We start from the raw sequence: 13,417 nt of genomic DNA, 5'->3' as shown, positions 1-13,417 counted from the left end.
TGGTGCGTTCAGGGTCTGTCGGTACTTTTTTTTTTATTATATATATATAAATAATAATAATAATAATTTTTATCTTTGGAAAGAATACGACTATACGAGTCATAACCTTTTTCTACAAAAAAAAAAAAGTAAAAATACTTCAAGGTTTTTTTCTCAAGGATATGTCTTTTACTAACTATAAATTGTACAAGCTGGGGTTTTTTCACCTTTTTTAATATTTAATATTGTTATTCTCAATTTGTATGCATCCTTTTATGGTTGTCTATTGTTTTTTTTGTCCACAGTTATCATCACTCTTTGTTAAAATCTGGTCTCTTTTGTAACAGTCCCAGATGCTCCATGGGATTAAACTGTATAAATAAAGGTTGAGTGAAGAATTCAGGAAGGCCCCCAAACACACCACCACTTTATCTACAACAGTGGGCAATTAAGGCCCGAGGGCCAAAAGTGGCCCTTGGACAATCTCTATCAGGCCCCCAATATCCTTCAGTTAAAAAAAAAAAAAAACGTTTTAAAGATTGATTTAAAAAAAAAAAAAAAAGCAGTATAGGAAATTTAAATTAAACATCTTACGTAAAACTTTAAAAAACATTTTTAAGTCACTGTATTTCCAGAACTAGACTGAACCTTTGAAATACAGATATATGCTTTAGCATAATTCCACTGACATGTATTACACATTAAGATTACATGTGTAATATATAAAGTATATATATAAATATATATATATATAATACATATATAGTATATATATATATAAAAATATTACATATACAATATTGTTATATATATTTATATATAATATATATAAAGTTTGAATGAATATAAAGTATAATCTTCATATAATATTCTATAATAGTTTTATCTTATATCCTTAAAGGATTTCGGAAAGACTAGTTTTAGAAAGCATGCCAACTATGATACAATAAGAAAAAGGTCTTCTAAATTATGTTATAAAGAACATTTATTTTCCACTTCTCTGTGTGGCCCTGTGATTACTTTAAACATCTTGATGTGGCTCTTTAGGGGAAAAAAAAATGCTGCCCACCTCTGATCTAGAAGTCGGTTCATTGTTTTGAATTTAATTACTACGACCCTTTATCAACACAAAAAAGTTCTACTTTATATCAGCTTATTTTAATATCACTTGAACTTGTTTTTACTGCAGACAATAAATGGATTTCTTTAAAGTGTATGCGAGAACCTTCGTAGAGCATACTGTGTGTGCTTCATCATTTGTTTAACCAGGCAAATCTCACAGATCTCTTTTGCAAGGGAGGCCTGGGTCTGAAGATGCACGTCGAGTACCTGAGCATGAATACGTAGAGAAAACCCACACAAACACGTGCAAACTCCACACAGAAAGACCCGAGGTCCAAACTGTGCAGAACCAGTGCTAACCACCAAACCATCGTGCTGCTCGTAATGTGTAATACAGAGCACAACTATGATCTAGCTTGTATTGGAACACTTCATATAGTTTTTTTTACAATAAAACGCACATTAAAAACAATAAGAAAAGTTTCAAACAAAGGCATTATGAACCCATAACGTTATCAAATACATGCCTCGGTTAAAAAAGCACAAATACAGAAAATATCTGTGATGAATGCATCACATAGCATAACAACTTGTTTAATTCAGCGGTTAGTTTCATTTAACACCCAGCTAACATCCTGCACTGGGTGGGTCACAGAACAAGGCCAAACCGAAGCTCGACCTCAGAGAAAAACACACAATTCATTTACATGTTTATGGTAATTAATAACGTCTTCGCGTTCAAATGTTTAAGTCCCACAAAAAAAAAAGAAGAAGTAATAATTGTTAAGACATTAAACAGTGAAACAAGTGTGAAACATGACAGGGTGGCATTCACTGCGATGCCCTTTTCTACCTTTAGCCAGCGTTCCTGTTCGTTAACATTTAAAAACCTTCATGACTTCCGAAAGAAACTGAACTTCCAACACATACTGAAAAGGGTAATCAACTTCATTTAGGTTTCCGCCATAAACATTTTAATGATATACACTTATATCAAGTTTTGTATTCCAATACTTGGAACGTTTGCACGTGAAGCACATCAGTCTGAGAAGTATTTGCTCATAAAGCAGTTAACGTCGTTCCACTGATCTTTACAGAATGAATTTATCCAAACATGATGTCTGAGTCTAAACTAGGACTGTTTAACTAATTAATAGAAAACTTGTACAATTTAGATGGACCTTCATTTTGAGAAGTTTTTTTTTTCATTAAAGCCAATTTTTAATCATTTCCTAAATCTAGTCAGCAACTAACAGCTGGCTAAAATAAACAGTGATTGTAGGATTATCATCATTACTGAGAATAATTAAAAGTTCTAAATATCAGGCCTTTTGACACAATACTTAAAATGAACATAACCAAAACTTTATAGAAGTCCAACATTTATTATCAATATGTACACTTCTGCAATTCTGATATTATTTTTGCATCATTTTTAATGTAAAAAAAAAAACAAACCAAAAAAAAGCACTAGACTTCCAAAAGTTGAAAAACTCGTTTAGTTTAGCTTATGCCAATACAAGACTTTCTCCTCAAGAACTCAATGCACAAATTGACTTACTGGTACAATGGCACTCTGTAATTGAGGGACGTTCTATGTGAATATTAGGGAAAAACAGATACTGTGAAGTGTGAACTAAAATTTGTGCAACGACCTTTGGACATCAAAGTCTAACGCAGCTCTGCTATGCACACACATACCACTTATTTGTAACCGATTTAAAGGAATCGCAGCCAGGATGAGCCAGATCTGCATGACGGGTCATTTACAATCCAAAACCAATTTACTGATACAAAGAAAGAGTTGCAATTATTTTTACAAGCATATTTACAGCTAATACTTTGAACTGGTGTTACTTAAAAACTGTGCCTCTAAGTTCAACTTAAAACATGTTGCAGGTGCTACTTGGGGTTTAAGACAAAAACAGATCTCTGAACTAGCTGGAAGGTGTGCAGCATCCATCAGTAAGAGCAGGCGGCGTTGCTTTCATTAATCGACAGCATGCTCTGCTTGATCTAAAGCAGCAGTGAAGATCGAACTAGAGAGAATATGTCTTGATGTCAAAAGATGAAGTACCCCGTATTAAACCTGTAATGTTACCATCATTAATGTAAAAACAAAACCAGCTGTGGAAACATCTGTTCAAAACATTTAATTTGAGTTTATTTCTTAGTTTGGGGGTGGGGCCTTGTCGTCTTTTAAAACTCATATGACACTCTCTCGGTTGGCTGACACTAGGACAGCTCTGCGGCAGATGGGACACGTGGAGTTTTCAGACAGCCAGCGGTCAATGCAGTGCACGTGGTATTCGTGGGAACAGGGAAGCTTGCGCAGTTTGTTGCCCTCAGCGTACTCCGTTATGCAGACGCTGCAGGTCTTCAAAGCGTCACTCTCCCCAAAGCTGCGCATGGAGAGGTTGTCGATCTGTTCTTTGGTCAGCCCCTGAGGCTGGTCGTCGTCGTCGTCGTTCAAAAGGAAGAAGTGAGCGAGTCGAAGGAAGGGCAATGAGCTGGGCTCCTCTAGGTTGATGGGGGGTCTGGGTCGAGCCCTGCCACCAGAACCCTGAGGCCCAGTGGCAAGGCCCTCGTCCGCTTCAGTCTCAACTGTCCTCCCCCTGACTCCGGCAGCCACCGGTTGTTCATCGACATCAGCAGCAGGGGCGTCCACGTTATTTGCCTCTGGATTGTTGAGGGTTTCCAAGTCTGCAGGCGTGCTGGTTCCACGGGTTGAATCTGAAGAATCCGAGTCTGAATCCATGAGGTAGCCTAGTTCACCAAAGCCTGTCATGATTTGCCTGATCATAGACTGCAGAGCCATGGAGGTTGCTTCTCCCAAACCTGCGTCTGAAATTCTTCGAATAGGGATTCGAATAGTGCTGACGTAGGTCCTCACACCAGCACGCTCAGAGCGCGAGAAGGTCCTGCGAAACCCACCACGCTCACTCTCGTAAAGAAATGTGTTGTTGGAGTTCTGGGAGCGCGACCGGGTCCGGCTGGCGATGCTGTCCCTTTGTCGATATTCGCCTGGCCGCACGCGACGCACCTGGAGATCGAGCATTATAGTTGGGGGACGTCGTCCTGCTGCACCTCCTTCAACCCCAGTAGACTCGCTTTCCTGAGATCCAACGGGCTGGCCCTCTGGTACCAGTTCGGCCTCAGCCCTGGGTGGCGGACCAAAATCACCGTCAACCAGATTTTGCCTTGAAAGTATATGTTGTCGAGTCCGAGAACTGCCCTCTACTTGAGGAACAGAGGGGGCATCTGTGGAAGAACTGGGGCTTATCGAGGTGTATGGATGTCGTGGATTAGGTAGACCATCAAGCTGATCCAAACTGAGTGGAGAGCGACTTCTGGCTAACCTGGCCCTAGTCCTGCGTGGTTCTGGGCTACGGCTGCGGGCTCGTCTTTGTCCTCTACGTGGAGAAGAACAAGGTGGAGCTTGTTCTGGCGGAGCTGCAGCTGGGCTGGGAGGTTCCCTCTCAACCTCTGGCAAAACAGCCTCTTCTAGCTCAGGTTCAGGTTCTGGTTCAGGTTCTGGTTCTGGTTCAGGTTCAGGTTCTGGTTCAGGTTCTGGTTCAGGTTCAGGTTCAGGTTCTGGCTCCACAATGACAGCAAGTTCTTCTACAACCTGTTCTTCCACTACGTCTGTCTCCATAGGTACTGGTGGTTCAGGATTTGCAACAACTTCTGGAGGAACTTCAGGGGACTGCTCAGCGGGCTCCTGCTCCCCTTCAGCAGCTGCTTGCTGTTCAGCCAGATTGCGGTTCACGCTTATCTCCAAACTGAAGCGAAAATCACCACTGTTTGGGTTGGTCTGGCTGACAGCCCGCCATGACTGGTTTCCACGATGACCAGTTCTGGTTGTGTTGCCGGTGCGGCGCACTGTGTTTAGCCAGTCCAAGAGGCTATCACCGCCAGGAGGGTCTTCAGAGCTCTCCGGTTGTTCTGGAAATTACAAAGATAAAAGGGGTCAATCTGCTTCTTCATTTGACTGCAACTCAACAGCCATACTCGTACGGTTAGGAAAATTATCCACCTACCAACTTGATCTTCCTGACTTTCAGTGCTTGGGTTATTATTCTGTTGCTCCGGACCATCTTTGATTTGTTGTAGTCTACTAAACAATTCATCTTCGGTCACCTCTCCTGGAAGAGATATTACAAAACCTTCCATTAGGACACTTCTTGGCAACAAAGTAACTGCAGATCATTTTTCACTCTCTTTCATTAGTGACCAGCTGTAAGACAAGACACTGCAGGTGGCACGGAGAAACAGACCATTTCCTACAATGAAAACAACAAAAAAATTAATTTAATGCATTAAAACAAAAAGAAGCTGGCTGGGACAGAATTAACACCAAATAAATACAAGTACATATGTGGAAGGTAAACTGATTGTGACAAGCATCAATGTTCAACTATTCTGTGAAATTAGTTTTCTTTAACGCCACCAACAGGACAATACTAAAAACCTCCACACTTACCAGGGCATGACATTGTCCGTTCACTACCCTCTCCTTGGTGCTCCACTAAAGGACACTCCAAAGATACATTCCCCCTCCCACTGTCCAGGGACAGAAACAAATTGAATGACCTCGATAATCCACAGGCAAGTGCATTTTGAGCATACTCACAAATGCAAGCATAGTGAATAAAATCAAGCAGGAAAACGTATCCAAAGTCAAAAAAGCACCTGTTAAATAATAATAATAATAAAAAACATAGACAAAGTGTTGTTCTAATTTACTCAAAGCAAAGTAGTGCAGCATTTTGCTTTTAAAAAAAAGCATGTTTTCTCATTATTGTAAACTGGTGTTGAATCACAAGTTTCCATAAATAGTCCAAAAGTGTTGGTGTGACACCAGTCCTAAAAGCAAAACATAAAATTTAATCAAATACTCTCAAACCAAATACAACTTACGCGACTCCATGTTCTGCAACAGTGTAATTAAAATGAGCTAGTAGTGTATCTACGTGCATTCGTTTTAATATTTGCTGCTGCCCTAAACAGCAATGTTGTATAATGATGTAATTCTTTTTGAACAACAAACTCTGAGCACAGTAGGGTCCTCCATCCTCCTCACACTCAACATAAAGCTGTTAATCTGGGGCAAACTGACAAGTTTCTATCAACTGAGTAAGTTGTTAATATGTGCATAAAATATCCACCTTGGCAGAAAATTAAAAAGTATAGTTTTAAAACCATCTCCATTAAAAAAGAATGCTCAAAATAATAAACGCAACAACTGAACCAATGTAGAAGCTAAACTTTCAGTTCAAAAACAAAATTTTTAAAAATTATATATCTGGACAAACCAGTTGGAACGTAATAAAAAAAAATACTGCAAGGTGTGAAATGCCACTTTTTTTAACATCTTTTATATTTTATAGTCCCATAATTATTTAAAAAACCATGATGTGCATCGACAATTTAACAAAAAGCCTCATCACCTGGATTTCCCAAAAGGTTGTTATCTCTCATGAGACGATAGTCCTCGTCACTGAGATTGTTGACAAACTGGTAGAAGGCTTCTTCTCTGTCCAGGCGATCCAGCTGCCTTCTGCGCTGTGACTCTGGCTGGTCACTGCCACCCTGCTCAACATTGTCAGACCCTTCCATTGATCTAGGAGGGAAGAAGGTTGTTCTACAAGATGCTCTCCAACTTTCAGTAAGATCCACTTGCTGCAAAAAAGAGAGAAAATTATCTAAGGATGCACATTAGAATATGATGAGAAGTGTGAAATGTCTTCAGCTACAGAACAGAAATCCAGTTTTTGTCTTGATGACTTGAGAAACTACACCAGCATAATGCACATTGGAAACCACATACAAATGACTTCTATGACATCCTTGGGCACTTCTGCAGAGCATGACACTTATTTAAATCTATACTTGACATCTACTTTCCCTATTGATGTGCATCAGACTTTTAGCTTCAGATCAAAATATATCCTGATGCACGCTCAATCATTCAGGTACACAAATTCACAAACGTCAAGTCAGGTCATCTGGATGGATTCTTCTTGGTTGAAACATTTTGTCTTTCAGACATTTCAGCTTTCAAAACTAGTTAAGAGCATTGAAAATGGGTCGTGGCTGGATCTTCCAGCATGACAATGACCTGAAGCACACAGCCAGGAGAACCAAGGAGTGGCTCCGTAAGAAGCACATCAAGGTTCTGGAGTGGCCTAGCCAGTGTCCAGACCTAAACCCTATAGAAAATCTTTGGAGGGAGCTCAAACTCTGTTTCTCTGCTGCAGTGTGTGCAAACCTGGTGAAAAACTACAGGAAATGTTTGACCTCTGTAACTGCAAACAAAGACTACTGTACCATATATTAACATTGATTTTCACAGGTGTTCAAATACTTATTTGCAGCAGTAACACACAAATTATTTTTTTAAAATCATACATTGTGATTTCTTTTTTTTTTTAGATTATGTCTCTCACAGTGGACATGCACCTAAGATGAAAATTTCAGACCCCTCCGTGATTTCTAAGTGGGAGAACTTGCAAAGTCACAGGGTGTTCAAATACTTATTTTCCTCATTGTATTTCTATCCTAAATTGGTGGGATTTTTTTGTAAAAAATTTAACACTTAAACAGATGAAAGTAAAACTCTGGCTAATAACCAGTACATTAGTGATATTTGGCATGCACTTTTGTCCCATTTAGTTATGCATTTCCAAAATGTTCACTAAAGAAATGATCCATTTCAACTGTAGGCAGTGGTGATGTGGCTCTAGAGAAGGAGTGATCATCAACCTGGCTTCCTCAGTCACATCTTGAAAATTTCTTGAACACCAAGTGGTCAGTAAGACCAAGAACGTTTCTATATAAATGCAGTCTATTTGTGACTTTCTGAAGCTACAGGCTCAATAAACAAAAGTAATAAGTGATGTAACTGGTCCCAGAAAAATGTTTAAAACATCTGAAATGCTGATTGCAAATAGGAAAAAAAATTATTCTGGATATATACTGTAAATTAATCTTTTAACCTAGGAAATTTATACTTTTGTATATTTGCTATGCATACAGTCTACCCATATATCTTATAATAAAAAAAAATTCAAGACAAAAACAACTGGACTTTATTTTTAACAGAAGACGTTTTGCTTCTCATCCGAGGAGCTTTCTCAAGTCAAAGAACAGGGAGTGTGGGGTTTGAGTTATAAAGTTGTGGTAAGATACATACATGCATACATACATACATGCATACATACATACATACATATGCAGACTGACCTATCACTCCTCAAAGTAGGGGTTCGTTAAAGTTATTGTTAATCTAATTCACAAATGGCCCACTCTGGTCACATGGATGACATCCCTGATAGGTGTGAAACTGGCTGGGTATCAGTCCTAACTAAAGCTGCATTAAAAGTTTTTGAAAGTTGAAATCTGAGACATCCTCAGATTTTAACTTTCAAAAACTTATAATGTAGCTATAAGACTGATACCCAGCTTTAACAAACCCCTACTGTGAGGTGTGATAGGTCAATCTGCATATGTATGTATGTACAGTTCCTTGCGAAAGTATTCGCCCCCCTTGAACTTTTCAACCTTTTGCCACATTTCAGGCTTCAAACATAAAGATATAAAATTTTAATTTTTTGTGAAGAATCAACAACAAGTGGGACACAATCGTGAAGTGGAATGAAATTTATTCGACGTATCAAACTTTTTTAACAAATAAAAAACTGAAAAGTGGGGCGAGCAATATTATTCGGCCCCTTTACTTTCAGTGCAGCAAACTCACTCCAGAAGTTCAGTGAGGATCTATGAATGATCCAATGTTGTCCCAAATGACTGATGATGATAAATAGAATTCACCTGTGTGTAATCAAGTCTCTGTATAAATGCACCTGCTCTGTGATAGTCTCAGGGTTCTGTTCAAAGCGCAGAGAGCATCATGAAGACCAAGGAACACACCAGGCAGGTCCGAGATACTGTTGTGGAGAAGTTTAAAGCTGGATTTGGATACAAAAAGATTTCCCAAGCTTTAAACAACCCAAGGAGCACTGTGCAACCAATCATATTGAAATGGAAGGAGTATCAGACCACTGCAAATCTACCAAGACCTGGCCGTCCCTCTAAACTTTCATCTGGAACAAGGAGAAGACTGATCAGAGATGCAGCCAAGAGGCCCATGATCACTCTGGATGAACTGCAGAGATCTACAGCTGAGGTGGGAGAGTCTGTCCATAGGACAACAATCAGTCGTACACTACACAAATCTGGCCTTTATGGAAGAGTGGCAAGAAGAAAGCCATTTCTCAAAGATATCCATAAAAAGTGTTGTTTAAAGTTGCCACAAGCACCTGGGAGACACACCAAACATGTGGAAGAAGGTGCTCTGGTCAGATGAAACCAAAATCGAACTGTTTGGCCACAATGCAAAACGATATGTTTGGCGTAAAAGCAACACAGCTCATCACCCTGAACACACCATCCCCACTGTCAAACATGGTGGTGGCAGCATCATGGTTTGGGCCTGCTTTTTGTCAGCAGGGACAGGGAAGATGGTCAGAATTGATGGGAAGATGGATGGGGCCAAATACAGGACCATTCTGGAAGAAAACCTGTTTGAGTCTGCAAGAGACCTGAGACTGGGACGGAGATTTATCTTCCAACAAGACAATGATCCAAAACATAAAGACAAATCTACAATGGAATGGTTCACAAATAAACGTATCCAGGTGTTGGAATGGCCAAGTCAAAGACTGCTGTTCACAAACGCTCTCCATCCAACCTCACTGAGCTCGAGCTGTTTTGCAAAGAAGAATGGGCAAGAATTTCAGTCTCTCCATGTGCAAAACTGAAAGAGACATACCCCAAGAGACTTGCAGCTGGAACTGCAGCAAAAGGTGGCGCTACAAAGTATTAATGCAAGGGGGCCGAATAATATTGCACGCCCCACTTTTCAGTTTTTTACTTGTTAAAAAACTTTGACACATCCAATAAATTTCATTCCACTTCACGATTGTGTCCCACTTGTTGTTGATTCTTCACAAAAAATTTAAATTTTATATCTTTATGTTTGAAGCCTGAAATGTGGCAAAAGGTTGAAAAGTTCAAGGGGGCCGAATACTTTCGCAAGGCACTGTATGCGTCTTACCTCAGCTTTACAACTCTAACTCCACCCTCCTTTGAATTTAGAAAGCTCTTCAGATGAGAAACGAATCATCTTATGTTACAAATAAAGTCCAGTTGTTTCTGTCTTGAACTTTTTTGAATTTACCATGTCCTGGATGACTGAGAATCTTCACCAGCATATCTTAAAATGTCCACTTGGACTCTAAGCAATTTTTAATATTACAGTCTCAAGTGCAGATAAAGTGCAATAACATTGTAACTAGCATGGGTGTATCTAAAAAAGTTAAATCTGGTCCTCTGGACACTAAAAAAACAAAACAAAGCAAAACAACAACAACAACAAAATGTAGAAACGTTTCGTCTCTCATCTGAAAGACTTCCTCAGTCTGAGGTGCTGTATTCAGCTCAGTCTCTTAAATAGCACCTTCTCAGAGTGGATCAACCAGTTTGCTGCTGACAACCAAAACCAGCTGATCACATGATCAAGAAGGACCATCAGCCTAACAATGGATCATTAGCACACTGATGGCTGTTTACTATTCACAGTGGGCTGAGTGATACTTGCAATCACAGCATTGTAAGAGGGGGACAGTTGAACCTGGAGGCCTCCACCCGTTTAATGATGGACAATTTATTTTCACAAAGATGGCCTCCTTTACTCCTCTCTCAAACCATCATTCCTCTCTGTCCAGGATGTGAACATCTTCATCCCTGAAAGAGTGACCGCTGGCCTGGAGATGAGTGTAGACCGCAGAGTCCTGGCCTGATGATGTTGATCTTCTGTGCTGGGCCATCCTTTTGGCCAGTGGCTGTTTTGTTTCCCCGATGTAAGACTAGTCACAGCCCTCCTGACACTGAACAGCATACACAACATTACTCTGTCTGTGCCGGGGGACTGGATCTTTGGGATGAACCAGTCTTTGCCGTAATGTATTTTGGGGTTTAAAAGCCACTGGGACGTTATGTTTAGAAAATAAACATCTCAGTTTCTCTGATACTCCCTCAACATATGGAATGACCACTGGTCTGGGTCTGGGTTCCTCCTTTTCACCTGTTGGCTGACTGGAGTCCTGTTTGGGTTTCTTCTCTGCTTTCAGGAAGGCCCAGTTAGGATATCCACATTGCTCTACGTTTCTACATTTTTTTGTTGTTGTTTTGCTTTGTTTTTTTGTATGTCCAGAGGACCAGATTTAACTTTTTTAGATTTTTTTTTTACCTGGATTACTGAGCATGCATCAGGATAGCATGGATGTATTTTAAATATATTTAACTCGAATCCTATCTAGTAAGACAGTCAAATTAACAGGGAAGAATACTATTATGCCTAAACAGTGATTGGAGGTAAAAACGTGTATGTAACTAGTCCATGCCACAAAATACTGTTAGTTCGCATTGCACTTACAACTGGTTAAATAAAGGCTAATAAATAATAAATTGCACTTACAACGCAGACAAGCTAACATGATATCAGCAACAAAAACAAGCTGAGTCACTCTGTAATTTCGCATTGTAAATTATTATCAAGACAAAATAATAAAAGTATATGCTTAACGCTTCTGAATAAAAACAAATGTCTGAAAGAAATCGAAAAGCAACATATTGGTCAAAGTCGAGTTAAAAACAAAATGGCATCGTATAGCTTAGCTTCTAGCAACCGACATTAGTTTAACGTAGTAACCGAAATCACTTACCAGTAGAAAAGAAAAACGAATATATTAAGGACAACTGACTAATCATATAAGACGTGACTGAGACCGGTACAGTTTGTATTGTCGCTTTGCAAAAAGCTCAACAGACGAACAACACAGCTATCAAAAGCGCAAAAGCTACAAGCTAACAACGTTCTGAAAGAATGGAGATGTTAGCTAACTTAGCCGCTTAACGTAGCAAAATACAATCTTGCCCAGCTTGAACATAAATTAAACGCATATGCTACTCTTTACATATTCGATATGTTATTGACGATATTAACTGAACTGTGAAGGTGTCTTAAAAAATACATTAGGCTATTAGCATCACCGCAGGCTAACTTAGCACACGACGTCAACCAGTGACGTACAGAGCAACGAGATCAAATTTAATGAGTAGTAAGTTTGAAATTAAACAAAGCCAACATGTTGTTTGTCACCATATAACTAATACTTTACCTGATCGGGGATGTAAGCACCAATATGACCAGACGAGACGACTGTTTTTTTCTAAGAAGTACAGCAAAAACGATCGATTTCACTAAGTACGATCTCAGGATTCCATTTTCTTTCTTGTAGGAAACCTGTAATGATTTACCGGAAATGGTCTTTTGGTTTATTAGCCCGCAGCTCCGCCTTCTAGGTAGACATATGTCTTGATGGCACAAATTGCGTGCAAGTGTAGATTTACTACTTTATTTACAAGTAGTAAACAAGACGGGGATACTTAAACGTGAGCAAAGTAAAGTAATAGATTAAGTTGTAAGCAATTTAACCACACCTTACAGTCTAACGCAATGAAACTTAAAATAAATAAATAAATAAATGGTTGCCTGAAATACTGTACTCAGGGCATAATTTAGCCCAATATAAGCGAAGAGATGTTTGTTTAAAGAACATGGCTGCTGTAAGGCAGCTGTAGCGCCACCGTGTGGTCAAACCTTAGACTGTATGAAGAAGCTAAAAAAGTACTACCTGTACTTTTATTAAATTTTCCTCACTTAATGATTATTGCTTTGTATAAATTGTGTTACTTTCTGTTTAAGTTGTTTTTGTCTCTTTATTAGTCACCTCTTTTGCAGGCCCACATTAATATGTTTATTTTTTTAGCGCTTCTTCCATAACTAAAGAGATGTGGACAAATATGTATAACTCCCTTCCCACATTTATAGCTACTACTGCTGACACCCCAAACTATGAACTAATGTTATAATTTAAAAGGCAATTAAATAAATAAATAAAAATAAAAACCACTGTGGCCTATATATAAAGTATCTTACAATATTATACTAAAATATATATTCTTAAATGTTCCTTTCCTCTAAGAATCTTACAAAATATGTTTTTGTAAACATTGTTTAAATGTCAATATAATGTTGACTTATTGGTTGATGCAAATTTGAAACACAGTCACACAATTTGAAATACTGTCAAACAGATTATTTTATGTTTTTCTTGGTTGGTTTTCCTTTAACTAGTAAAACTCTTCATCAAACATGTAGAAACATGGGAGGTTTAAAAGACTTTAAGGTTTTACTATATTGAGAGCAGTACAAAAAGCATTTTTAAGGAAAACGACCTAAAATGTGCCA

At 38.9% G+C, this 13,417-nt stretch overlaps 1 protein-coding gene across 2 annotated transcripts; it reads right to left on the bottom strand.

Moving 5' to 3' along the window:
• Nucleotides 1-2,799: 2,799 nt before the first annotated feature.
• Nucleotides 2,800-12,399, bottom strand: rlim (ring finger protein, LIM domain interacting). Of its 2 annotated transcripts, none has more exons than XM_037675348.1 (4): nucleotides 12,285-12,399; nucleotides 6,492-6,723; nucleotides 5,082-5,186; nucleotides 2,800-4,986 (listed from the first exon to the last, which is right to left on the bottom strand). In XM_037675348.1, exons 2-4 carry the CDS (start codon nucleotides 6,658-6,660, stop codon nucleotides 3,248-3,250), a joined length of 2,013 nt encoding a protein of 670 aa, XP_037531276.1. In that variant the 5' UTR covers nucleotides 6,661-6,723; nucleotides 12,285-12,399; the 3' UTR covers nucleotides 2,800-3,247. The 2 variants fall into 2 exon arrangements, with proteins under 2 accessions (XP_037531276.1, XP_037531277.1); XM_037675349.1 differs by lacking the exon at nucleotides 12,285-12,399 and adding an exon at nucleotides 5,525-5,604 and having other exon boundaries at nucleotides 6,492-6,553.
• Between the last annotated feature and the right edge of the window lie 1,018 nt (nucleotides 12,400-13,417).

Source organism: Nematolebias whitei, chromosome 4 (assembly GCF_014905685.2).
Source record: "Nematolebias whitei isolate Nwh7 chromosome 4, NemWhi1, whole genome shotgun sequence".
NCBI lineage: Eukaryota > Metazoa > Chordata > Actinopteri > Cyprinodontiformes > Rivulidae > Nematolebias > Nematolebias whitei.
This window is presented reverse-complemented; position numbering and strand designations above follow the sequence as displayed.